Here is a 26498-nt window from a genome sequence, read left to right on the forward strand (position 1 = left end):
CAGTCTGTCTGCAAAGGAGAGGGGCTCCAGCCCTTTGAGCTTCTTTGTGGTCTCCTCTGGACCTGCTCCAACAAGTCCATGTCTTTCTTGTTCTGAGGACCCCAGATCTGGACACAGCACTCCAAATGGAGTCTCACAAGGGCCTGTAAGGATCCTGCTCTCCCGGGGTATTCATCAAGGAAGAACATTATTCTGCCATGTCTCCACCAAAGGCAATGCCTGTCTCCTGACACACTCGCTGGCCAAAGGACACACACGGCAAAGAAGGGTGATTAACAAATCCCAGACCAAACATGCCCCACACCAAACTGTCTGAGAGTTGGCCCCAGGGGGACCTGGGCACATGGGGAAACAACCAACAAGAAGAAGTCCAAATGACACAAAGCTCAGCTCCTGCGATGCACCAGTGCCCGCCTCAGAACAGCTGTGTAAACAGAATGTGTGTGGAGGGACATCTCACCCAGGCAGCCACAGGGACCCCCAAAGCCAGAAAGGACACATTTCCCCTTCCCTCCTGTCAGTACCATGCCACTGGAGGACAAAGACACCCCTAAACCCTGAGGGTTTTGCAATGACACTCTGGTGTGAAAAGCTCTGTGTCCCCCGGTGCTCCCCAAGTCCCCACCTCAGCACTGGGTGGTGCAGGAGGTTTTTCTTGTGAGAGCAGTTCTGCTGTTCCTGGTTATATCACTGACCCATATTCCTGCCTGAGCTTCCAGCCATCACAGCATCCCAAACAAGCAGATTTTCCCCAATAAGGTGTGGGTATGGTCTGCTAGAAGGGACTTTCCAAACCATTACAAAGTGAAAATCCCTGTGACTTGGGAAAGTCCACAAGACACTTGCTGCCTCCACACTCTCTTTGACTTGATACTGCAAGGATATTCATGGACATCATCCAGGGCAAATGCTGAGTCCAGTGTTTGGGAAGGAATAACCCCCAGGCTACAGCACAGGCTGGGGGTGACTGGTGGAGGAGCAGCTGTGCAGAAAGGGCATTGAGTCACATCAATGCATCATCAAAGGCAAACAGGCCCTAGGGCTGTGTTTAGGCAGAGCATTGCCAGCAGGTAGAGGAAGGCAACTCCTCCCCTCTGCTCAGCCCTGCTGACACCATGACTGGATATTGCAACAGCCTCCAGTACAAGAGAGATGGAGACACACGGGGAAGAGTCCAGGGAAAGGCCATCAAGACAGTCAGAGCTCACACAGCCCTGTGGGATCACACAGCCTGGGAGGGGAGGCTGAGCGTGCAGCGCTGGAGAAGAGAAGCTCTGATGTACCTGCAAGGAGGATATGGAGATGATGAAGTCAAGCTGTACACAGAGGTGCACAAGGGGAACTCAACAGACACTGGACATAAGCTGAAGCCAGGCAGGTTCAGACTGGATATGAGAAAAAATGTTCCCGCTATGAGGAGGGCAGTTCAGCACTGATACAAGGTGCCCAGAAAGGCTGTGCTGCCTCCAGCCTTGGAGGTTCTAAAACACAACTCAATAAAGCCCCAAGCAACCTGGTCTGACCCCAGAGCTGGCAGGATGAAGAGGTTGGGCTGGAGACCTCCTGCAGTCCCTTCCCACATGAGCTATCCTGTCATCCTACAGTGCCCAAGGCCATCCCATGCCCAAGACACACAGTGCATCTGTGGCTCAGCAGTGCCAAATGCTGGCTTTCCTCTCTAGGAACAGCCCTGGTGATTGCATCTCCTCCCCTGCTGGGGGACCTCCACCAAACCCACAGCTACCAGATGGCCAAAAGCTGCCTCCCCCAGCACTAGCAGGGAGAGGGGGAGCATGGAGCCTCCCGGCACTCTCCCAGGCATCCCTAACCACAGCACATTGTTCTGGGCATCACACAATAACCCCAGACAGAGCAGGGCATCGTGGGGGTGTGGGATCCACAGTCACGTCCGGGCTGCTGCGTGTCACCCCCCGGAACAAAGCCTTGCGGGAGGGCAGGGGGCTGAGTGCCTGGCCTGGGGTGCAGGAGGGAGAGGAGGGCAGCTCTCCTTCCTCTGTCCCAGTCAGAATTTGATTATCCAAACCCAGCGATCGTAAGCGTCCCCCACTCATCTGGTAACAATAACGAGCCAGGGAACAGCTTGTCCTTGCCTGGCACTGCACCACTGACCAGGCCATGCAGGCAGAGCACACCTCCCCACGCCCCTGATCCTCACCCATGCTCTGTGCAGCTACCTGAGAGGTTGCAGAAAGGTGGGGTCAGCCTCTTCTCCCAAGGTAAGTAATGAGGATTAGCCTCAAGCTGCACCAGGTGAGGTTCATCAGGAGGAAACTGGACATCAGGAGGAAATTCTTCATGGAAAGGGTTGTTAAACATTGGAATGGATTGCCCAGGGAGGCGGTGGAGTCACTGTCCCTGGAGGTGTTTAAGGAAAATGGGACATGGCACTGAGTGCCGTGGTCTGGTTGACAAGGTGGTGTTTGGTCATGGGTTGGACTGGATGATCTCAGAGCTCTTTTCCAACCCCACTGATTCTGTGAGTCTGAGTCACTCCTCTTCCACTCCTGCTTGCGCACAAGCTGAGCCTGGTGATGGAAACCGAAGGTCTACATGTTCCTGGGTCAAACTCCTCTCACTCCATGACCTTTAGACCTGGGCTCAGCACGAACAGTATCAGAAATTGTGCATAAAAAATGGCTGTCCTTGGATTTTGACTCTATTTAGTGAGTCTTATTCTGAGAGAGGACAATATGGGGCTCCTGCTAAGGGCATCACTGATGGGTAGTGGCTAGTGGGGATGGATGGATGGATGGATGGATGGATGGATGGATGGAAGGATGGATGGAAGAATAGCTGATGCCTGGGAGAAATGCACAGTCTGCAGCTTGAGACCAGTGAACTGGCACAGTGGGAGGCTGCAGGATGGAGGCAGTAGCCAGTTTTCCTAGGGGCCATGGAAAAGCAAAGAGAAAGGGAAAGATGAACATGCCTCTGTGTACTTTGGATGGCGTTGTTGTTTGTTGTTACATTATCTGCTTTCCTGCTTCCCTTGCCTCCCTTCCCTCCAGTTAAAACAGTTCCACTGTTTTAAGTTTCTTTGTTCACAAGTGGGGAAGGATAGCTGGGGAGGGAAGCAGGGGAAGAATGGCTGAGGCATGGTGTGAGGGAAGGAGGGCAGAGGCAGACATGGAAGGCTTGTAGGGGAGGGGAGTCCCTTGAGTATTCAGGCTGGTTTGACTAAATTTTCCAATGTTTCTGGCTAGAAATTAGTGACGTGTTTTTGAGGACCCTTAAAAATTAAGGGTTCATTAATTGCTCTCTTGTGCTGCCAGAAAGGTTACATTTATTACAGAATTACCTCGGTTGCAGCATCCAGAACTTTGAGGGATGTGTCCTGGCTCATTTTCAAGGACAATTTGCTCCATAGACATTTCAGGACTTGAAGAGAAGGTTTCCAAAGGTGAAATGGAAAATGTGCTAAGAGCAGGAATGTGGTAGCTACATGTCCAGCCCTGTGCTTCCTCTAACCAAGCTTATCCCACGGCTGTGGCACTGGGGTCCCACCATCCCAGTGCCACCCAGCCAGCAAGTGCCCCACAGTGATGGGGAAGGGCTCAGGGTGAAATGAGCTGCAAGCAAGGCCTGGTGCAGCCACAGTGCTCCCAAGGCCCTTCCCAGCCATCACCAGGTCACAGCAGTCATTCCCAAACTGCTGTTGGGGTTGTCCCAGGGATCTCTCAGCAGCCTTGCCCAGTTCCCTCAGTCTCAGGCCTTTAACCTCAGCTGTCATTGTAACCCCAAATGGCATCTCTGCTTCTCCTCTGACCCGAGGTGACCTTGTAGCCAGCTCTCCTGCAGCATTTGTATCCATACTGATTATCTTTCACCCACAGGCTGCCTGGAACCATCCCTCACGCCCACCCTATCACCCTTGCATCAGCTTTGGTGTTGCGCAGCCTCCACACACCCAGACTACTGATCTGGCACAAAAATAACTGAGTGGAAAAAGGGAACAGGCTTCTGCTAAGTCAGGGCCAAGTTACCCAGCACAAGAGCTAAGATAAAGGGGAGGATGGGCTGGTAGCCTGGAGCTGCAGGAGAAAGGACAGGAGTGAGACCTCTGTGTTGGCAAGCTCCCAGGCTGGTTCAAGCTGATGTGTTCAAACCATGGCTGAAAGGGATTTGAGCTCAGGGTGTGGAACCTATCCCTCCTTCTCCCTCACATCCAGCTGCAGTTTAACTGGTGGCAATCAGAGCAGAAACAATCACAGAGAGGGTCTGACAAGCTGCTAAGGGAACAGAAAAACTGCCCGGTTTATAGGAAGGACCCGGAGGCTGGTGAGAAGGAAGGGATGTGTCCTTCCCAGCAGCTGGCCTGGGAACTCCTCACTGATTTACACAACCAGCCGTGTTATTCTTTCCAGCAAGAGTCCCCACTAAGGATCCTCTCTTCCCAAGTCATTTAGCACCGGCGCTAATTCTCAGTTTCCTGAAGGAGGATTTGCAGGCAGTTAAAATGTTCGAAGGCAGGAGAGTGCCACACTGCAGGGAGCTTCCTACAGACTCCTCTTGTCTCCCAAACTGGTGTGTAATGCAAGGCTGGAGCTCTCCTGCTGGAAGCCTTGCTCCCTGGGTCTTCATCTCCACTGAAAGCTTATGGCATAACCAGCTCCTTGTACAACCCACTGGCTTACTCTAACCAGTGCAAAGTCTATAAATCAGTCCTTAAGCTCGGTCTGCTTATGTGATGATTAAATGGCCTGAAGTGATTTAAATCTGCCAAGCTTGGGCGAGGCTTTTAAAGAGCTGTGCTGGGTGCGGGAGTCCAGGGGAGATGAGAACACCTCGCTACCTCCGGGTCACCTTGCCCTGCTCCCGGCGGAGCTGAGGACACCCAGGCACTGCCTGGAGCCCCGGCAGTGCCGACAGTCCCTGCAGGCTGCTCCGGGAGCGTTTCCCACCGCAGCCGCTCCGCAGGAAAGGCTGCCCGGCCACACTCGGCCGCCGTGGCGGGGAGCACCCACCCCGCGCTGCCAGGACTGAGGTTGCACAAACCGCGGTGATTCAGAGAGCCGGCATGTTCCCAGGCTCCGTCACCCACCTACGCTGAGGCTGGCCCGCTACTGATTGCCCCGATGGTGACTCTGCGCCATCCGGGACTTCAGCCTCATATTTCTCCCTGCTACTTGCCTCCTGAGATATCCCCATCCAGGGTCTCCTCCATTCCCCCCCATCATCCTCACGGATGCAGGAGGGCTTTGCTTTCCTCGCTGTGCTGTCACCTGATACCCGAGGGAGCCGCTGAAAGGCTCTGGGGCTGGCTTTTGGGAGGCACTAACCCACACGGAGGCAGCCCTTTCCCCTTTTCAAGGACACTTGAGTTTAATGTGTGCTATTATCCCCTGGTCAGGCACTATTTTAAGCTCTTTGCATCTCTTTGCCGTCACTCTTAACTGCCCTGAATAACTCTGTATGCAATATAATCAAATACGTGTGCAGGGACAGTAGAGCCCCATGTGAGCTACTTCTCACCCTGACCATCCTCCCCCCATGAACACCACTACCTGATTAAACTGCGATTAAGATTATCTGTGACCACTCAGCAATGAGATATCTGTGACCACTCAGCAATGCCAAGCGTGGTCACTTGGGAAGTGACATTCTCCTGGGGCTCCAAACCAAACGAGACCCCAAGGCTGCAGAGCCAGCCTTGAGCAGAGAAAGCAGCGTGCTGTGCAGAGTGCAATGAAGCCTGTTGGGTTAGAGGCGGTCAGAGTTATTTGCTGGTTCCCCTCTGTACCAGGGGGATGTAGGCTGGATTAGGCAGTGGCTGCCGGTGCCACTCCACAGGTCCTGCAGGTGACACAAGGCACAAAGCTGGCAGAATCACGTGTGCTGGATAATCTGACACAGAGGGGATCTTGCATCCACAGCTGACACGGATAACAGATTTGCAGGGGGGGTTGTTTGCTATCTGTATTTGATGTTGAACCTACAAGAGTGCACAGTCCTTCCTGGAAAGCAGTTGGCTTTGGGAAACTCCTACTGAGCTTTGCAGTGCTCTCCAAAAGCTCTGCAAACCATCCCGTCCCCTTGTCACCTCCCTGTCCCTCATGCTGCCCACAGAGGAGCAAGACAACAAGTGATCCTCTGCTCAGCATGAGGCTCTGAGCTCTGCTCATGGCTACACCACTTAATCCACTGCTTCACTTCCTCCAGTGTAAACCCAGGGACACTGCAAGGCTTTCAGATTCATCCATAAAAATGGTCTTCATAATTTTTCATTTCCAGCTTCATCATTTTTCATTTCGGCTTCATGACCATCAAGATACCCCAGCTGAGAGCAAGGCTTGGCTTTGTTAGGCACTGTTCAAGCCTCAGCCCCAGAGCACTTGCACCAAGGAAAGGAAAGGAATGAGGAAGGGAGGAGGGAGGTGAATGAGAGCACTGGAATGAGGTGCCCAGAGTCCCAGTGCTTCTGCTGAGGTTAATAAGAGCATTCTTCTGTATCCAGACCTCACTCTGCAGCTGAGCCAAAGGATCTCCTGCAAAACAAGACTCGAAGGGATAAAACCCCATAAAAAGAAGATTTAAATGCGCCTATTATTTTAACTTGGAGAGGTGCAGATGTGACTGCTGGGCTTGTTCCACATGCACCAAACCAGGCGCGCAGGCAGCTGTGGCTTTCGGTCAGATAAAAGTTGTCCTGCTTGACAGCACTTGCATGACTTGGAGGTCAGGAAGGAAACTTCTTCACAGCAAGTCACTGAGCTGGGAAGGAGGTGAGATGCCAGCCTCATGAGCCTCACCCCCTGATCTCACCAGGGGAGAAGATGCAGGGCCACCTGTGCTTCACCTGCAGCCTCACCTCCCCATCCCACCTGCTGGTTGTCTCACAGCCCTGGGCACAGGGCTAAGGTGGTGTTCATGCACTTAGCCTGGCCATCAGATGCTCCTTCTCCTTTCTTAAAGTCCTCTGGGAAAGCAGACTCTCCAGCTGTGCATCCACTGTTTCCAGAGGAGAGATCAGCTCAGTGTGATAGCAACCAAACCTCCATCCAACAGTGCCACACTTCACTCCCCATCTGCCACCCCTGGCTCCCTGGTGCCTGGCCCTGAAATCCCATGGGGTTCTTGAGGTGGGAAATCCATCAGTGATAACACACCTGGCTCAAAATGACTGTGTTTTTGTGTATATATATATGTGTGTGTGTGTGTGTGTATCTATATATTCCTGCTGGGAACATCTGCTCTTGGTAGACATTTCCCTTCCCAGTTTCCTGGAGATCATAGGGAGGGTCAAAAGGGTGAGAACGCCCACCCAAACTCTCCTTTCCCTCACCCAGGGAAGTCTATGGGCTTTGTTGATTTAACTTCCCAATTCATGTTAATGCAAATTGTAATTTTGGTTTCTATATGAACTGGAGTCATAAATTTTCCCATGCAGCAGCTACTTTCCCATAACAACAACACCAACACAGAAATGTTCTGTTTCTATGGGAGATGTGGAAGCAATGGTCCATGTACAGAGAATGAGACACTCTGAAAGGAAATTATGCCTGCCCCATTAGCCTGGTGTCTTCTAGGGCAAGTCAGGGATAAGAAATCATTTCCTGGAATGTTTCTGGTTTCTACAGGGTGAAACAAGTGATGGTGCCCCATCCTCAGAAGGGTTCCAGGCCTGGCTGGATAGGGTCCTGGGCAATCTGGTCTAGTGGAAGCTGTTCCTGATCATGGCAGGGGGTTGGAAGGACATGATTTTTAAGGTCCTTTCCAACCCAAACCATTCTCTGATTCCATGGTTTTGTGGCATATTCTTCCAAATTTCCCAAATAGCTTCTCTTGGTAAGACAATTCCTCCCAGTTCATGAATAGGCTTGAATAAGCCTCAGGTGACTAAGCAGGAGCACTGGCTTTGCTCACAAGACAAGAGACCTTGCTGTTGGAGAGTGATAATTTCTGGTGGCAAACGAGGTCAATGGATGCCTACTCGGACTCCTACCACCAGCTTAGCAAAGACCCAGCAGTCTGTGGTCAACATGAGCAGCGAGTTTCACCTACTCTGATTGAAAAAACCCTCCTTGTTTTTCAAAGTTACCAGTTCACTGACCTGGGTGTATTTGCATGACTCACGGGGTGGCACAAGGGGGAAAAAGGAACCGAATGCAGGGAGGCGAGGAGGAACTTCTTGAGCTGCTGCTGCATCCAACAAAAACACTTAACACGAAACTCCAGCCTCAGTCACCCGTTCCCTGTTTTCCTCTCGAAGAGTGACAAAAGTGGAGAAGCAGCAAGCTGGCCACTAGTAAGTAATTTACATCTCAGCCAGTATGAACCAGTCCAGGCAGCGTGACTGGGGTTTGTCATTGCAAGGGCTCCTAGGGGAGGAGGGACGGGGGATTTGCAGATCATCCCGTGCATTTTTGGATAATCTCTGGACTGCCTTTAGGTTCTGTATAAATAATAATAATTAAAAGCGGATGTAACTAATTGGAATCCATTCCAAAGCAGCATGATCCATCTTATTGCCAATCCCCTGAGTCACCCTGTCCTCCAGATGATTTTTTCTCTGCTTTTCCCTAATACAATCTGAACGCTGCCCTTCACAGTGCTGATGGACCCAGCGTGGGTTGGTGCTGTTGGGGCATTTCAAACCCTCTTCCAGCCCAGACACAAGCAGGCCACTTAGTCCTGCACCAAGATCTGCCATGTATTTCATCAGAGACCTACACATTCTTAAAATTAAAATTCACTCCACCATCCACAAGCTTGGTGTTAACCCAGTTGTGTTATTGCCTATTATTTGCCCAATTTATTTTGAATTAAAAGCAGTGATGGGCATGCCATTGCTTTTGAAGAACTTTTTTTTTTTTTAAGAACTTTTGAAGAACTGTGTCTTGGTTTGCATTTTGATCTCCCTTTGGGATGAGGCTCCCCTTCACTGACCTCCTGGGAAGAGCATGTTGTTCCTGGGTTTGGGGGCCCCGAGGGAAGGCAAAGCCCAAAACAGGGCTCTGCAGCACTTGCACAGCAGCACAGCCAGCTGTGGAGGAACATCTTCTCCCTGCACACGTGACACACTCGCTCTTATTCCCCCCTGGGAGCAGCAGTCCTGCCACCACCACCCCAGCTCTGGGAGGGAAGCTCTCCAGACTCATTCCCAGGCTCCCAAGGGTCATTTGCTCCTCTCCAGCTCCCCTCCAGCATTAGAGATAGAGAAAGTGTGGGGAGAAAAACTCCACTTTGTCTGGGAAAGGAGCCTTCTAGCTGGACTCCAAACTCCCTGGAATCAGAATGAGGCTTCTTGTGAGCTTCAGAAGGGCTTGGATGGAATCCACACTTCTTTAGAGCAAGAGCACCACATTCCTCCCCATTCCTCCTGGTTTCTAGATGGGATTTTATAAGTTCTGTGCTGTTTTCTTTGGCATGGCACTGAAACCCTCCCTCAGTTCATCTGCCTTCAGGGCATCTCCAGAAGGTGACTGCTGGTCACCAGGATTTTTGCAGACTCTGGAAATCAGGTGTTTGAGTGTTTTTCTCAATAGAACATCAGCTATGTGGAGAGTCATAAATAGCCTTGATTTGCAGCACTCATAAACCTTGAACGCCCTGATCAGCCGTACCTGGGGGTGCCCTGGTCTCCTGGTCAGACTTTGGAACAATGCTGAATTCTCACCTCAGTTCCCATTTCCTGTAAAGACCTTGGAGGCAGGATGCATCCTTTCCAGTCCTGACTCTGGCCCCATCTCCTGTTTCCCCTGACTCCTTGGGCAAACCTGGACCTGTTTCCATCACTTGCCACAGCTATCAATGGACACTGTGACCGTGACCCTGCCCTGCCCACCCTGCTCAGATGTGCAAGGTGGGCAGTGAGGCACTGTCTGTGCTGTGGCCACAGAGGGATGCTCCACGGAGGGATGTGTCTGTTCCCTGATAAATTCCTCCACCACGGGGAATGTGCTTTGTGTTGATAAGAGTAATGGAATGGTTTAGGTTGGAATGGACATTTAAAGGCTGTCTAGTTCCAACCCCCATTCCAACGGCAGGGATGCCACGTGCTGCACCCGGCTGCTCAGAGACCTGTCCAAGCCGGCCTTGGGATGAGGGATCAGGCAGGGATGGGGCTCCACAGCTTCTCTGGACATCCTGTGCCAGTGCTCACCACCCCTTCTGTGAAAAAATTCCTCCCTGTATGTGTGACATTGGAGAACACGGAAAATAAAACAAACAAAAGTCTCCCCCGGGAGATTCCAGGGTGCCGAACACGCACACCCGCTGCGATCCCCGGGACTCCTGATCCGCAGCGGACCCAGAGCACGCGGGGAAGCGGAGCGGCCGCTGCCCCACGGCCGGGGCGGGCGACGGGGACGCGGGAGGCGGCTCCGCTGTCCCCGCGCTGTCCCCGAGCCGTCCCCGCGCTGTCCCAGCGCGGCCGCACGGGCAGCGCCTCGCCCGCAGCCCCGGCCCCGCCACCATGGGGGCCGCCGTGGCGAGCCGGAGCTCCGCCGGGTTCGCCGGCATCCTCGCGGTGAGTGTGCGGAGCGCGGGGACCCGGCCGTGCCTGCGCCGCCCGCGCGGCATCCGCGTGTCCGCGGCGTGGGTGGGGATGTGCTGCAGTGCGGGGCTGCCCGCCCGCGCCTCCTGCCCCGCCTGGGGCAGCCCGGCGGCAGGGGAGGGTGCTTGGGTGTCCTGCTGGCCCCGCTCTGCCTGTCGGGGGCTGTGCGGGGCTCCGCTGCGCCCTCCCTGGGGCTGCTGCCTGTCCCAGCCCCCGATCCCGGCAGGGGACGGCGGCTTGGCTCGATATTCCCTGCGGTATCCATCCTTCCCATCCCTGCGTTAGCGCAGGCGGCGGCATTCCCCAGCCAGGGCTGAGCGGATCCTTGCTCCGCTCTCTGCGCTGCTCCGGGAGCTCGGCGCTGGAGAGGGATCCATCCATTCATCCATCCATCCGTCCGTCCCTCCCCTTAGCAGCCGCTTTTCTTGCCACCCTTTGGACAGGCAGTAAAACTCCCCGCTGCGAATGGCAGGCGGCTGCCCTGACTTATCGCGGAAATGTTTTCCGGCAGCTTTATCTCCCCTTTTACCTTGCCAGGTAGGGCACTTCCCAGCCAGCTCTTTGGGGCTGCATCCCGTCTCTTTGGGGAGAGACAGTAATTCGGTGTGTCAGGCGGACGCCGCAGCTGCTGCGGCTGGGTTGTGTAACCGAGGAGAGCACTTGCTCTTGAACTCAAGGTGGATCTGAGCAAGCTGGCGCTGGCTCGACAGGAATCCGAGTAAACAACAAATAATCTGAAGCTGGAAGGGCATTAGCCGGGAAACAGCCCCTGGAGGCGAAGGGGAGCTTGGCGCAGTGGCGGAGCAGACGGGGTCCGTGCTGGCTGCTGGCCGGGCGCTCCCCAGTGCTGGATTCCCGCTGGGAGAAGCGAGCCGGGAGAAGCCAGTGCTGCTGCAGGTCTGGAAGATGAGATGCTGATGGGGAGTTTGAGATATGCAGCTCCAGCTGGGATCCTGGAGGTCAGTTGGGAATGGTGGGTGTAGAGGGAAGAGGTGGGAAAAAGAGTGATATAAAGGTCTGGGGAAACACAGCAGCAGTTTTGGGGCATGAGGCAAGACTCTGAGCAAATACATGTGTGTTACTTGTGTGTGTGAGTGTGTTTTCACTCCTGTGTGTGTGTGATTATACAAGCAAGCAAGGAAAAATTCCCATTTTCTTCTGAGCTGGCGGGATCCTCGTTGGGTTTTCCGATACCTTCAACATTTTGGGCATCTCCCTTTGGTCACACAAGGAGTTCATATGTTTCCAGCCCGAAGGAAGTATGTTCAAGGGAGCTGTGTTCAGATCGATAGCTTGTGGGTCTTTTACCAGTACAGCAATCCCAAATCTGCCTGGCTGCTGGGCTTTGGAGCAGTAGCAGCTTGGCAGCAGTTGTGTGGGGCTGGTGTTGGCTGTGATTTCATTTGCTTGGTGGATTTTTTGGGACCCCACTGACTGCTGCAAGGTAGTTTCCACCATCTCCCCCACTGCCCTTGCCTGGAACCAGAACGACATCACCTTACTTCGGCTTGGGGCTTTTGGAAAGCTGGGGGATTTCATCTGTTTGGAGCAAAACTGTGGCTGGCAGGGATGCTCCCGAGCTCTGGTCTGTGCTGGCTGCAGGGCTGGCTGCTGGGTTTTCCTTCATGGGGACCAGATGTTGTGGTGCTGCTGTTCTGGCTCGCTCCACTCGCTGTGTTTTGCTCTTGAGATGGGTAGAGGAACTGCTGAGCAGTGAGTCCCATTTCACAAACCCCAAACCAGCTGAAATAGCTGGTCGTGTTGCAAGAAGCAGAAATTTGCCTTACTCTTCAGTACTCTCCTCACATGCAACTTTTTTCGGACCGAGTAATTTGATCCTTTTTGCAGCGATCAGGGCAGGACGTTTGCTCCTTCTGTCTGCCAAGTTACCGTAAAACTTCCAGACCAGTTTATTTGTCCTTCTGCTGTTTTTATGTGTTTATTTCTTTTACTTTAATGTTGCAAGCACTTTCCCAGTAGTGTTGGCGAAGGGTGCAGCTGACCTCTGGGAAGGGCGGCAGGCAGTGCAGCTCATCCCCAACTTGTGCCAAGGCAATGCCACAGAGCCAGCTGCCTTTTCTACCGAATTCTGCTGGTTTTGCTTGGAAACCATTGCCAGAGCATCAGTTTAGCACTGTTGGTCCCTGCTCACTTGCAGGTCTCTGCTCCTGCTCTTCTCTACCAGGGTCAAGTGCCCTGTGTTTAGCTGCAGTTCATGTTTTGGGTTTTTTTAATTTCAATTTTTTAAAATTTTTATTTTAGTTTTAGGTTTATTTCTGTGTCCCCACTAGTCTGGCAGCAGGGCAGCACTGTACACAACCTGAGATTATGACAGTCTTAGTGTCGCAGCATTTTAGGACACAAATTCCAGGACAGTAAGTTGATTCACCAACTTTCTGCTGGTGTTTTGACTCACTGTGCAGGTTTGGGTCCCTGAAGGAGATGCTGTATTCATGGAATCATAGAATGGCTTTGGGTTGGAAGGGACCTTAAAGATCATCTAATTCCAGCACCCCTGCCATGGGCAGGTATGCCAACCACTGGAGCAGGTTTCTGAGGTGTTTGCAGCTGCATCCTCTGTGCACACCAGGCAGCTTGTGGCCCCTAAGAGCAGTTTCCTGTGCAGATTGCCCGTCAGATCTTCCTGCAGCACAGTTATTGAGAAAGGGTGATGGGAGCAGAGGCACCCTCTGAGGTGGAGTCGTCAGGCTGGGTGGTGCTGAGGTGGGTCATGCCCACACCAACCATGGGGTGCTGCTGCCTCGAGGGTTTATTTACAGCTGGATGTGGAGGTACCCTTGTCTGAGTGTTTCCTGATGTGGGGAGGTCAGAGTGATGGTGTCCCCCAGCCTGATCTGATTTCCTCACACCATAAAGCCTTGATGTGCTGAAATAGGTGAAGGTGGCTGGGAGGTGCCTTTGTCTGTGTGGTGCAGGGTGTTGGTGCTGAGATGGGGATGCTCCTTGGGCTTGTGGCCACCCTGTCCTGCTTGACCCTTTTGGAAAGGGACCCCATCCCATTAAAAACCCTTCTTTGTTCCTGCACTGGGCATGGAGAGCATTGCTGAAGCTGCTGAAACCAAGTCTGCTCTTTAGTGTTGTCTTGCACCCCTTATGTTTTTTTCTGTGTTTTTTTGTTACCCTGTACACTTCCTTTGCTACCAGAGTAATGAAGTGGAGCACAGTGGCTCAGCAGAGCTCACTTCATTACTTGGTTGCTTTTTCCACTGGAACTGGGAGTGTCAGGCAGAAAGGTCCAGGTCTGTGTGCTGCTGGGCAGCCCTGAGGGTGAGAGACCAAACCAGCAGACACTGCTTTTTGCTGAGGATGTCCTCCTGCTCCTGGCCTTCACTTTCAGAGATCTGGGTGCTGCAAAACCTGAGCAGATGGATTATTTTAGGGAGCAGAAATGCCAGTCTGAATAAATAGCAGATGCTCAATGCTGCTTAGCCATCCCCCACTGGAACTGGCTGTTCTCCCTTGGAAGTGCATGTGCAGCAGAAGATCTTGAGATGTTCAAAAATACCAGCACTGCTTTTCTTGAGATTGGGTTTTAAAAAAACCTCAAAAAAGCCAACTCAAACCTAGTGCTATTACAGGCTTTGGTTACCCGGGTGAGAGATAGGAAGATGCTGGAATGGAAGGAGGGAACCCATGGCACATGCTTGTAGCAGGGCTGTCCATGGGTTTCCCAAAATCTAGCTTGATGCAGAGTGAGAAATCAGGATCTGAGACATCAGCACACAGCTCACTCCTGGCAAGGCAGGAGAGGCACTGCGTGTCGTGCCTCTCCCGTCACCCTGTCCTGCTCGGCGCTGGCACCGGAGCAGGGTGAGTAACACAGGTGACCCCTCCTGCCACCTCAAGAGGCCAGTTTGCTAATTCAGGGATGCGTCATGGAGATTACAGGGGAGGGTGGCAGGTTTCCTTAGAGCCAGCTAAGCGCTTTGTTAAATCATGTCTTAGGGGAGGGGAAAAGTAAAATGCATCCTGTAAGCCTTTGCTGCCTGCCAGGGCAGCCCCGCTTTTTAATTTGACGTGCTGTAATTAGTCTAGGCGCTGCAGGATCCTCGTCAGCTCCTGCGGGCTTGCCTGCTTCTGCCTGCTCTGTAATTGCTGCTTCAGGGGCAGAAAACTAAATAAAAAAAAATAAAAATATGAAATGTTTTGTACAAATCCCAAGCTGTAAATTATTTAGCAGGTGAAACAGAAATGTGCTGTGTGTTTCCAGGAAGTGAGAGACTGCACCAAAAATGATGCGGCGCAGCTTGGGGCTCTGCCGCTATGTGCCTTCTGCAGAGTCATGTTGTTGGGAGCCTTTTTTATTTTTTTTTCCTTCTGAATATATTCTTGTTGGCTGATAGCCCAGAATAGGTAGCAGAGCAAGAGGCGATGGATTGTATAACACAGCCAAGTGATTTATGTGCTTGGCTCTGCAGCTGAGCAGCATTAGGATCTCTGGTCTTTTTACTTTCTGTGTAGAAAATGTTTGAAAATTCAAGGTAACAGTGAGTTGTTCCCTCTGTCCCTCCAAACTTAGCCTATGGCTGTTTGGAAATGTGTTTCCTATTGCTTGGCATGCTGTGTGAGGTTGTCTGCCTTCTTTTGATATGCCTTTTGTTCTTGCTGGCTTATCTCTGCTGCTATAACTGACATTAAATCCATGGACCTGAGGTCTTCTGGAGGAAGCAGAAGATGGAGCTTCTGGTAGATGGAGCTTCCCTTGGGGATGGAGAAGCATCGTTGCAAAGGAATTAAGGGAATAAAGCTTTGGGATTGGAGGTTAGTAGACAGAGATGGATTTATGGCAGAGCCCAGTTACTTCCAGTTCAGTGTCTAAAGGCTGGTGTCCTTTTACCTGTGTCTGATGCAATGAGAAGCTGAGTTACAGCAGAGTTCCTTGAAGAGTGTAAAAATAGCACCAGGTTTTTTCTCCTGTTGCTAATGCAGCTGGTTTAGAGTGGGTTCAGATGTGGTTGGAGGCTCAAAGCAGAACATCCCTTGCGGTCTCGCCAAACCCAACATTTGCACTGGGTCATAAAAAATAGTAGAAAGGCAGAGGAGCTGAGAAATAGCCCAGAAACAGCCGCTAGCCTGGATTTCATCCTGGTTTGTGTTACTCAGAAAGGTAACTATTTGAACAAGTGCAGATTAACAAATAGGGAAGGAAAGTTTTGCAGGTCAGAGCTGCCATCTGCATGTGTTTTTTGTCTTGTCAGTGAGCGCCTGCCTCGTGCTGCAGCCTCTCAGCCTTGAAATGCAAAGCTGGTCTGAATTCTCCTGGGGTGGCCAGGTAGCACGTACTGCTGAAACACAATTAGCAGTATTTACCACCCTGGCAGGGTTGCAGTGTAAATGATGCTTAGTTTCACCGAGAAGTGTGGTGTCAAGTTTAAGCAATTATAATCATAGCTGGGGATGTGTAAGGAGAGTGTGCTGCCGCCTGCACCGGTTCCATTCCACTCCAGCCTTGCTGAGGTCCCTCCTGTGGCCGTAGTAACTTGTCCATGGTCCCACAGCTCTGGGACATCCTATGTGATCCCACAGGGAGTAGTTGACAGAGAGGGCTCCGTTTGCACACAGTTGTTGGCTGATACCTCCTGTTTGTTTTCCAGCTGCTCATGCTCCTTGGCACCGCTGATGGTCAGTCGAAGCTGACCTCTGAGCAGAATGCCATCAGCCTCTCCCCTGGCAAGTACCGCCACCTTGACCGTGCCACCAACGAAGAGCTGACCTGTGACAAATGTCCTGCAGGAACCTACGTGTCTAAGCACTGTACGAAGAGTACCTTAAGAGAGTGCAGCCCTTGTCCAGATGGGACCTTTACCAAGCATGAGAACGGCATAGAGCGGTGCCACCCCTGTAGGAAACCCTGTGAACTGCCAATGATTGAGAAAACTCATTGTACTGCCTTGACTGACCGCGAGTGCACTTGCCTGTCTGGTACGTTTCAGACAAACGATACCTGCATCCCTTACACGGTGTGCCCGGTCGGCTGGGGCGTCCGCAAGAAAGGAACCGAGACCGAAGACGTCAGGTGCAAGCCGTGCCCTCGTGGTACCTTTTCAGATGTGCCTTCTAGTGTGATGAAGTGCAAACCCTACACTGACTGCTTTGGGAAAAACATGGTGGTCATCAAGCCGGGGACGAAGGAGAGCGACAACGTCTGTGGTTCTCCGGCGTCCCTTCCGAACACGGCTTTGGCTTCGTCAAGCACCGAAGCGGGTGAGCAGCCCTATGAAGTCCCACCAACCGCTGATCTTCCCAAAGGTAACGTCCTTCCCTGAAACACAGGTGTGGCTTTGACTGAGGGATTGTGTTCCTGCCTTGGTCAGGGTTGGTGTTAGGCTGTTAACAAGCAGCCTGGTTTCTAAAGCCTGGGTGGTGCTTCTGCTTCATGGCATCGGGTTGCCCTAATTTGTATTAAACCACATTTAATAACATTTTCACTGATACTGCAGTCCTCAGTGGACTTCTGGCTGTCCTCCTGTTTGGGCTGAAAGGACACGGCTTTCCCCAGCCTCTTTTCCTGTCTCTGTGATGTGCTGGCACAAGTCTGTGCCGTTGTGGTGAACCTGGGTTGGGATGCAGCAGGAAAATCCCTGCAGTCTCCCTGCAGCAGGGAGATCCCTCCTCTGATGGAGTCACTGCTTTTGTGCCTGTTCTTTCCTTTCTGCATTTCACTCTGTATGGAGTCACAGTATTGGTTGAATGGGAGTCATTGCTGAAACAGCCCTGCAGGAGCCTGGGCTGTCCTGTAACTTTTTTTCCTACAGTCTTGTAAGATTACTATGTGGAATTCCTCTTTCTCTCACTTAATTGGAAGTGGCTCATACTCACAGCCTTTATGGTGATGCCTTAGCTGTTTCAGGGCTGCCAGGCTGGTTTCAGGGGTGCTGTAGAACTCCACTTAAGGTGGTATTCTGCACTCCCTGGAAAGCAGGTTCCCTATAGTGTCTCAAATGAGACATTTTAATTAAAAAAATGCAACTTTTGATGACGTCAACAGCTGAATTAGTAAATATAATAGCAGGGAAGTGTTGACAGTGGTGGCTTCCAGTGCTTCACCTTTGTTGGGTCTCAAAGCTTGCCCTGACGTTGGTGTATTGTTGGGAGTGTACAGGAGGGTGTTTCCTGAACTTTGAAATCAACTGTCGACAATTACGTAAAAGTTGAAGCATTTTCCTTGTTTGTGTCCTGATTAGTGTGTTTTGGGTAACCAAACTGGGGCAAAGCCAGGTACAGACGAATACACCACTCTGTCTCTCAGCTGAGCGACACAATCTGCAAAAGATGATTTTCCAAAGTAATCTGTAGGTTTTGCCACAACAGCCTTTCTTCCTCTTCTCGCCAGGCTTTGGCTCACATTTCGCATCTGTCTGGGACCTGAGAGGTGTTGGTTGATAAGGAGACTCAATAAAGATGGATGGTAGCTCTTAGGGGGAAGTTTGGTTGCTTCAGAGATCTATTTTTCAGTTGATTCATCTGTAGCTGCTTGCAGGGCTGATAAAAAAGAGATTTTGCTTTCTTAACAAACCCAGTGGAGAGGCACTAAGCCTACAAATTGTCATGGTTTTTTGTATTTTTAGTCCAAATACAAAATTTCACAAATGAGCTAAAATTAGTGTTCATAAACCTAAAAAGAAAAACCATCTCACTCAAAGTTGTTGGTTTTCTGAGAAGTGCTGAATGTGGGACAAACACAGGCTGACAACATGCCTTTAGTAACTAATTTTTTGTCATAAGCTGCCTCTAGCCTTAACCAGCAAGGGTCAGTTTTACCTTTTAGCTCCCTCTGTAACCGTACCCATCTGTTCCCAGAGGCAAACCTCAACTTCACCTCTACTCTTTCTCGCTGCCTGGCGTTGGGTTTCTGTCTGCTGGCCAAGCCGATGCTCAGGCAGGTCTTAGCCCGTGATGTGATGCCATATCGCATCTCCAGGGCCGTGACACTCAACTCTCCTCTCCTCCCGCAGGTCTGAACTCTTCAGTTCCCGATTTTGTCCCCTCTCCAGCGCCGCGCGCGTCCAGCAGCATGGTGGAGCGGGCACGGTACTACAACGAAACCTCAGCCAACGAGACGGACGGCGTCGGCGGGACCCTCATGGGCTCTGGCACCACCGGCCAGGCCCAGAGCTACCGGCACAAGCAGACCAGCCAGGCGCTGGAGAAGCAGCCATCCCTGGAGATGATGGGGGGCGAGAAGCCCAGCGGCCCATACAGGCCACCCCGGCGAGGCTCACAGAACGTCCACCAGCACTTTGACATCAACGAGCACTTGCCGTGGATGATCGTCCTGTTCCTGCTGCTGGTCCTGGTGGTGATCGTGGTCTGCAGCGTCAGAAAGAGCTCACGGACTCTGAAGAAGGGACCCCGGCAAGATCCCAGTGCCATTGTGGAAAAGGCTATTATGAAAAAGTCCACCACCCCCACACAGAACAGGGAGAAGTGGATCTATTACTGCAACGGGCACGGTGAGCAGTAGTGACCGTGTGGGGTCCTCCCCACTCCAACCCAGGGCTGTGGAGGGGCCAACCCCACAGCCAGTGACCTGTGGCTTTCCTCATTTGGTGGGTCTTATAGTGAGAAAAAAGCCCTCACAAAGCGTGGTTCCTCAGATGTTTCTTCATCCTTGGCTTCTCCTCCTTCCAGTTCCCATGGTGTATCCCTGCTCCTGAAGGAAAGGTTAATGGAGGGAGTGTCACCTGCTCGCTCCAGCTTCTATTCTTACCCAGCTTCTCCAGCTTCTACCCTTCTTCTGTTGGTAGAATGATTTTGAATGAAGGCACCTTTTTACCCTGTTTTCTTCCTTTTCTGCTTTTCTTCTGTTTCATATGGTCCTTATTTTCTCCGTGACTCAGGCATGGATCTGGTTGTCTTTCATGTCGTCCTTTATCCCCTCATCCCTGTCTGTTTCTGGAAGGCTGAGTCATCCCCCACCTCTTGGCACTACCTCAGTTTCAGTTCTTAGCCCTAAATCCCAAGTGCTGGCTTGTGTCCCAAACCCTGTGCCCACACTGGAGCCAGAAAGGTTATCCTTAAAGGCTGAGTCGTGGATGTGTACAGCTCCACAAGTGTCATCAGGTCTGCCTGTACTCTCTTTTTGGTAGTGTTTTCTGTTCATTTAGTGGATGATTTGTTGCCAGCTTTCTGATGAGACTTTAAAGATGACATGCTGTGATCTTCAAGTTGAAATTTTTAAAAATCAGTGATAAATTAATGGTGGCATGACCGTGAGCACCAAGCAGCCACGATCTCCATAGTGGGATGCGCAGTTCTTCCTCTGCAAAGCTCCCGTGGCAATTTTAACCTTCCCTTATCTTGTGCAGACTGACAGTGAGTCCTTACTTACTTGGGGTTGACATTGCTCAACCTTAAACATCCGTTCTCAGTTAACCTTTAGAAAAGCACATTTAACAAGGAGGGGGGGTGGCAGCAAACAAAGAATGGATTGAACAAAGATTGGAAGGTTTAAGAGAGATCAGTCCTTGATGAAAGTCATCCTTGAGTGCTCAAGTACAAAGCAAAGAAGGTTTTGAATAGGGCGTCTTCTGTCTGTACTTTCTTCACCTTCCTGCTGATTAACAGACCTACACTTTGTTTGCCTTCATTAATTCATTTATACAACCAGTAAGATCTTGTTGGAATTGGTTTTCTGCCTTCTCTTTTGTTTGCGTTGCTTATCAGTTTCCTTTTAACTCTTTTGTGTTCTTGGGCTGCAGTTTCTCAAACTTTTTTGTGTTTCTGATAACTTTTCCCCATAACCCCTGCACTCCATTGTCCCTAAAATCTGTGGCACCCAAAGCATGGTTTGTGAGACTGCGATGGGTGATCTGCAATGGAGTTGCAGAACCTTATTAGACATCCTTGTTTGTGGGCACTACCAGGAATACATGGGTTTGGCCATGATTCGTAGGTTAAAAATGAGTGGTTGTTGCTAACTTGCAGTTAACCCTTTCCCCCAAGACTTTAAATACCAGTTGGTTCAATTTCTGATGCTTTCCTGTTTCTCGAAGCACCTCAGAGCAGGGCAGTTTGTACTGGACAGGGAATGCTCAAGTGCAGGGACCAGACCATTCTGCTTTGAGTAGGTGCAGCTCTGGATTCTATCCTGGTGTTTCAGACCATGCCTAAGTGCCTGTGCTGCAGCTGATCCTTATGGAAGCCACCTTAGAGCTGCCTTTGTGGGCACTGCTGTGTGTTGGGTCACTAATCATGATTCAAGTTACAGAAACCATGCAGGTAAGAGAAGGTTCATGTGGAGAGCGATGATCTGTTTTACCCATTTAGATAAAACCTCACCTCCCAGATGTTGTCAGCCTTTGGGGGACAGCGTCATTCACGGGTCATCCTGTGCTTCCCAGGGTGAGTTGTTCCAGCCTTCTCTGTCACATTAACAGCTGCCTAAATTTCACAAGATCCTTGCTAAGTTTTCCCTTTGTCTTGGGAAATAAGCTGGGTGTAACAGCAAAACCACACTTAGGTGATAAACCAGCTTGGTGTGATTGAACCTCTCCAGTCTGGAGGTGAATGGCGCCGTTACTCCCAGTCATTCCTGCAACAGTCACGCAGGTTCCCTCTTGGCATGGCTGGCTTCGTGACTTCCTCCTGCCACCAAATGTCCTCAGATGAACTTTGTGCAATAAAGCAGGCAAACAGGCACAAACCAGTTAATGCTTTGTCTTGCTTTTAGTGCAGACCAAATCATGTTGCAGTAGCTGGAAGGTTCTTGCTCATTAGCTCTTACTTGGTGGTGCTTCTCTGTCATGTCAGATATGGAAATTATTCTCCTCTGCGGTGGAGCACAACTCCCTCTCCGCCTTTCCTGTTGAAATGTCTGGCTCTTAAGACTGTTTACTTGAAAGGAGAGGTGTAGTGCTGTAAAGGAATTGACCTTTTATTTAATAACTGGCTGTACAGCTGAGATGTTCTGCAGAGCTGCCGCGTCATGGCTTAGCTTTCTGCTGCTCCAGCAGTGTTTGTTCCCAAATCATGCTTCATCCTGAAGCAGCATTTCAGACGGGTGAATTTAGCCAGGAGCAAACTTCAGGCTGTTGCAGAGGGGAAATCTTTCCTCTCCTGTGCTGCTGTGTGGATCCCTCCATGGTAGGCTACCAGAGCAAAGCCGCCTGAGATGTGAGGCGCACGGCTGCTCCCAGGTTCAGGTGGCAGCCTGGTTTGTGGTTGCACAAGGTGTGTAGAGGGCAATCAGAGTGTAAAACTGTCTTTGTGGCTGGGGTGAAGCCCTGGGGTGGGTGCTGGCAGTGCACCCACATCTGTGTGACCTCCATCCAGAGGTTGGCTGGCACGCCAGCAAGGGTCTGGGATGTGTTTATTGCCTGTTTATGTAGCTCTCACAAACAGTCTGCCCCCATTTGTTCCTAGTTTACCATCTCCTCCCTTCTAATCCTTTCAGTAAACAGCTTTAACCTTTGAAAGGAAAGTCCGCATCTGACGTAGGCACTGGAGCCTCTCCTCAGAGGAGCTGTCCTTGGGCTCCTGCCCTCACTGGGAACCCCCTGAGCCTCCCATGGCACCAGGTGGGCATCCAAGGCTTTGCCTGTTCATGGGATTTTATTACTGATTTCTCCATGGCCGTGGGTGCTGCTGAAGTGTGGTCAGGGTGGCCACTTTTCTCAGTGCTGGAGCAAAGACATGGCACTGTGGTTGAGCTCCTTACCAAAAGAGGAGAGGTTTAGGGTGGAAGCAGGGACTAAAACTCTTCCCCAGTTCCTGAAGGGACTGAATTCCTGAATTGTTTAAATAATTGAGATAGGTGTGTAATCCTGATCAGCAGTTGTCAGGAGGAGGTTCACTTGTCCTCATCTCGCCATGAGCTGGTATCTGTGCCCTGTCCTCTCTCTGGTTGTAATACATGCCTTAAATAACAGCTCAAACATAAAAATAGAAGTAGCTTGGGAGGCTGGTGTTAGAACTACACCCGTGTCCTGAGCATGGATATGTTCCAGCCAAGGCAGCAAATGCCAGTGCTTCTCACTGGATTAAATGATTCAGAGGTCTGGGAAGAACTTGCAGTGTCTAATGGCCTGAGTTAGTAGCCAGCCTACTTCCACGGCTGTCCATGTGTCCATCCTCACAACAGGGGCTGTCCAGAGAGAGATTGAGAAGGTGTAGCTGTGGTTGGAGAAGCTGGACCTCTTGCTGCCTCAGCTGGCTCTCACTTTGCAGCCCTGCAGATAGGAATCCAACAGTTGACAGTTTGTCAAAGTTTTCCTGAGAAATTATCCACGTGGTGCCTGAGTGACGTGGGTACAGGGCTGATAGGGCTCTGTGGTTTAACCTTGTATGTATGACTTCTTTCTTTTAGAAGATCAAGAACAGCCTACGCACTTAGGCTCATGCCTTTATTTTACCAAATACCCATTTCCTTCCTTCAGTCATTTCCAGAGGTGAGGAAATGGGCTTGCAGGAGCCTTTCAGTAAACACTGAGAATTGGAGCTTGTCGCTCAAATGCCTTGGAAATGCCAGATTTGCCATCATGCCAAACATGCCATTTGTCAAACATGACGATGGACTTGAATTATTTTTGCAGAAATTGCTGATACTGTTGCCTTTGGCTTTTGTCCATTTAGTAGCAGAGGATGGAAGACAAAGACTGCAAAATGTTAGGGTAAAACCTGTGTGTAGAAGCAGCTGTCTGAAATGATTTGCCAGAAGGCAAGAAAAGAGCTTGGTGGTTTTTTGTTTTTTGGGTTTGAAAGACTGAAGAATAGATCTTGGCAGTGCTGGCTTGGCATGAGATGCCACTTCCCTTTTATTTTTCTTCAAGTCTTGTAATTGCCCATTATTGCAGTGGGTGGTGAGAGCAAAGCCAGGAAGCCTCTGGTTAAATAATCAGAGAAATTAACTGTTCTGCAAAAGCTGTTTGCAGCTGGGGTGGAGCTGAGGCTTGACAGCAAGTAAAAGAGCATGTGCTTAAAATGGCTCAAAATCAAAGTGGGGATTTGAGATGTGATGCTGGAGAAATGGGGAGTGTTGGGATTTGGGGGTCTTGGTTTGTCAGTTGTCAGCACATTGAGGACCAGGATCTTCTTGGTTGGTGATGTGCAAGAAGTAGTCCTTGGCTTGCGTGCTGGTTGCTGAGGGACCAGGGCTGGGCTTGAGCTTGGTCTGCTCCTAAGGAAATTCCTGAGGGTGTTGAATGGGGACCACATCTTATGCCTTGGAGAGCCTGATGCTGTGCTGCAGCTCCAAAGCATTCCCACATGAATATAACCAGTGGGGGTGTGGGCATGGCAGGGTCATTGCAGGCTGGTTCTCAAATGGAATCAGGTACTCATTTATGGTTAGTTGCAAGATGCTTATCAAAGTAAAATTACATGGTTCTTTGCAAGAAGACAGCACATTAAGGTTATGTGTGGGCTTTTTAAGTCAGTCTTTTCTAGAGATCCATCACCTAATGAAGGGAAGCAAGTGCATGGAAACAGTCCAGCTGAGGATGTCATTCCTCAGGCCTCTTTAACTGCTACTCTGAATTAGGAAACTGCTGCAGACTTGGCACTCACAGGTCTATGGGGTGACACTGAGTGCTGCTTCAGGACCCCTCCTTAGTGCTTCGTGGGTAAATGAGATGAAAGCCACTTAGTGTAGAGTTTTTGTTTGGTAGAGATGGTTTTCCCTGTGATCATCTCCTGAACAGATCCCAGCAGGTGGCAAGAGGATCACCCTGGGAGGCTGGGTAAGGATGGAGGAGCTGCTGTGGAAACAGTGGGCAAACAAACAATCAGGCACTAAAGGATACTACACTACTAAAGCTTCACCAGCCTCAAACTGTGGTGGCCTCGAGGTCTTGTGCCCAGGCCACAAGGTGGGGCAGAGATGCCCAGAGCATCTCAGGATCCCAGGTGTGCCCATTGCTGCTGACATAATTCGGTAACGACGGCTACGCCTGGAGAGGAGCAGCCCTGGGCTTGTGTGCAAAGCCCAATATATCTCTGGCAGGCAGAGCATGAGATGAGGGATTGATGTCTGTCCACCTGCCAAAACAGAGAGGCAGAAGGTGTTGTGTTTGTTTTTGTTTTCCAGAGCAGCCTCTCCTCTGGCATCTGCAGCCTGATGATGTGCAGATGATTGCTGGTCCTCTGATGACAGCTTGTCCACCTCCGCAGGGAGACACCCAGGCAGAAGGGGAGCTGGTTAAATTGGAAGAGGCAGAAATGTGCTGGGTACCACAGGGAGTATGGATGCTCCCTCACTGCAGCTTGTTGTGCTGCATTTAGTGCTGTGTTTGCTCCTACACGGGCACAGTGCTCTGCTTTGGGTGGGATGGAGCAACTCTTCATCTGCAGCACAGACCTCTGCCATGGGAGTGTTGGGGTGGCATCTGACAGGTTCAGAACACCATCTTCCTCAAACCACCCAGTGTAAAACATTGCTTAGGTTTGCCCAAAAATCGTTTTGTCCTTTTGGGAAGCTGTGTGATTTCCAAAGCACGTATGCAAGAGCTGACCAGGGCTTCATGATGAAAGGGAGCCTTGGAAAGTGCAAACGTGGGAGGCTGCTGTTCTGCTTAGAGAGGAAGAAACCTAATCATGTGCAGGTTTTATCATCTCCTGTTCCTCAGCCTTATTGCATTAGCACCAAAGACTGGTGCTTGATCACTTTTAATGTGTGTTGCTACGTGAGCATCTATCTGCAGCATCTACAGGGCTCTGAGGAGCTCCTCTTGGAAGCTGGAACATTTGCTCCTAAATCTGCTTCAGAAAATAAAACCCAAATTATCCAATGGTCAAAATGCCTGGGTGGCCCTTGTATTAATTTAATGAGGGATTGGGATTTGTGCCTGCCCATTAAGGTGTAGGGCCGAGTGTGGGAGGCAGGGCAGCTCTGCAGGAGAGGATTGTCCTTGCAGAAAACCACTCTGAGCCAGGGTATTTTTGCCAAAAACCTGACGCTGGTTTCAGTGCCGGGAGGGCTGTGATTTCTCACATCAGTGGGGCTCTCACACATCACTCCTCGAATAACAAGGTTGTTTTTTTTTTTGTTTTTTCCTCACTCTCCACATCAGTGGGGCTCTCACACATCACTCCTCGAATAACAAGGTTGGTTTTTTTTTTTTTTGTTTTGTTTTTTCCTCGCTCTCCAAGACTGGGAGAAAAAAAAAAATGCAGGAGGTGAATTTAATCCTTGGGTTGGCATCTGTGGGTGTCTGGATATTTATATGGCTCTGGCTGTGGCAGTGTTTGTGCTCAGGGTTACCAGCTGTCCTGGAGGGTTATAATGAAGATTAACTCTGCAAAAGCCGTTTAAAATTTAATAATTACATAAAATACTTATGCTGGCCATTCTCATGCAAACTAAAGCAAGAGCAAGTTCACTCAGCAGGTCCCTGGTGTAGCATCCTGTGGTGGTGGGCAGGAGTTCAGATGGGTCCCAGGAGGGTTGGACCAAGGTGCTGTTACAGAGGTGACTTCTACACAATGTATTGGGAAAAGAGGTCTTGTTTTATGATGATTTTAAAGTTCCCAGCCACATGTTCATAACTGCATGTGGCTGATCACAGACCTCTCTCCACTGTCTGGTTTGGTTATTTTCCAGAAAACTTGTGGGAAGTGGTTGTTAAAAGTCCCTTTCTGCCTTGCAAGATTTTCAGTTTTGTCTTTAAAAAAAACCCCAACAAACTCCAAACATACCATTTTGTGGTTTGTTGCCCAAACAGCTCTTGCTAAGGATATGAATCACTGGGTCCTGGGAGGGTCTCATACTAACACTGTCCTCCGTGGTTGGGAAAACTATTTTGTCACTAACAAATCTTCATGAGTATCGTTTCCAACTGTCTGACAAAAAAAAACTAGAGATCATCTAGTTTCTACCCCCCCTAATGTGTGTAGGGATGCCACCCAGTAGACCAGATTGCTCAGAGCCTGTCCAACCTGGCCTTGAACACTTCCAGGGGTGGGGCAGCCACAGCCTCTCTGAGCCGCCTGTTCCAGGGCTTTACCACCCTCACAGGGAAGAATT

At 50.6% G+C, this 26498-nt stretch overlaps 1 protein-coding gene across 2 annotated transcripts in view; it reads left to right on the forward strand.

The window, feature by feature from the left end:
- The first annotated feature begins 10378 nt into the window (after window positions 1–10378).
- The window catches only part of TNFRSF21 (TNF receptor superfamily member 21), a 35452-nt gene continuing 19332 nt past the window's right edge, over window positions 10379–26498 (forward strand). The window contains exons 1-3 of one of the 2 annotated variants that reach the window (XM_041480979.1): window positions 10379–10489; window positions 16132–16786; window positions 18493–18990. In XM_041480979.1, coding sequence (XP_041336913.1) covers window positions 10436–10489; window positions 16132–16786; window positions 18493–18990 — 1207 coding nt within the window. In that variant the 5' untranslated portion in view covers window positions 10379–10435. Of the gene's footprint in view, window positions 10490–11271; window positions 11476–16131; window positions 16787–18492; window positions 18991–26498 lie in introns of those variants that run through there. The other variant, XM_041480980.1, reaches the window with a different exon arrangement.

The sequence above is a fragment of the Pyrgilauda ruficollis genome, unplaced genomic scaffold, assembly GCF_017590135.1.
Source record: "Pyrgilauda ruficollis isolate IOZ18807 unplaced genomic scaffold, ASM1759013v1 scaffold54, whole genome shotgun sequence".
Taxonomy (NCBI): domain Eukaryota; kingdom Metazoa; phylum Chordata; class Aves; order Passeriformes; family Passeridae; genus Pyrgilauda; species Pyrgilauda ruficollis.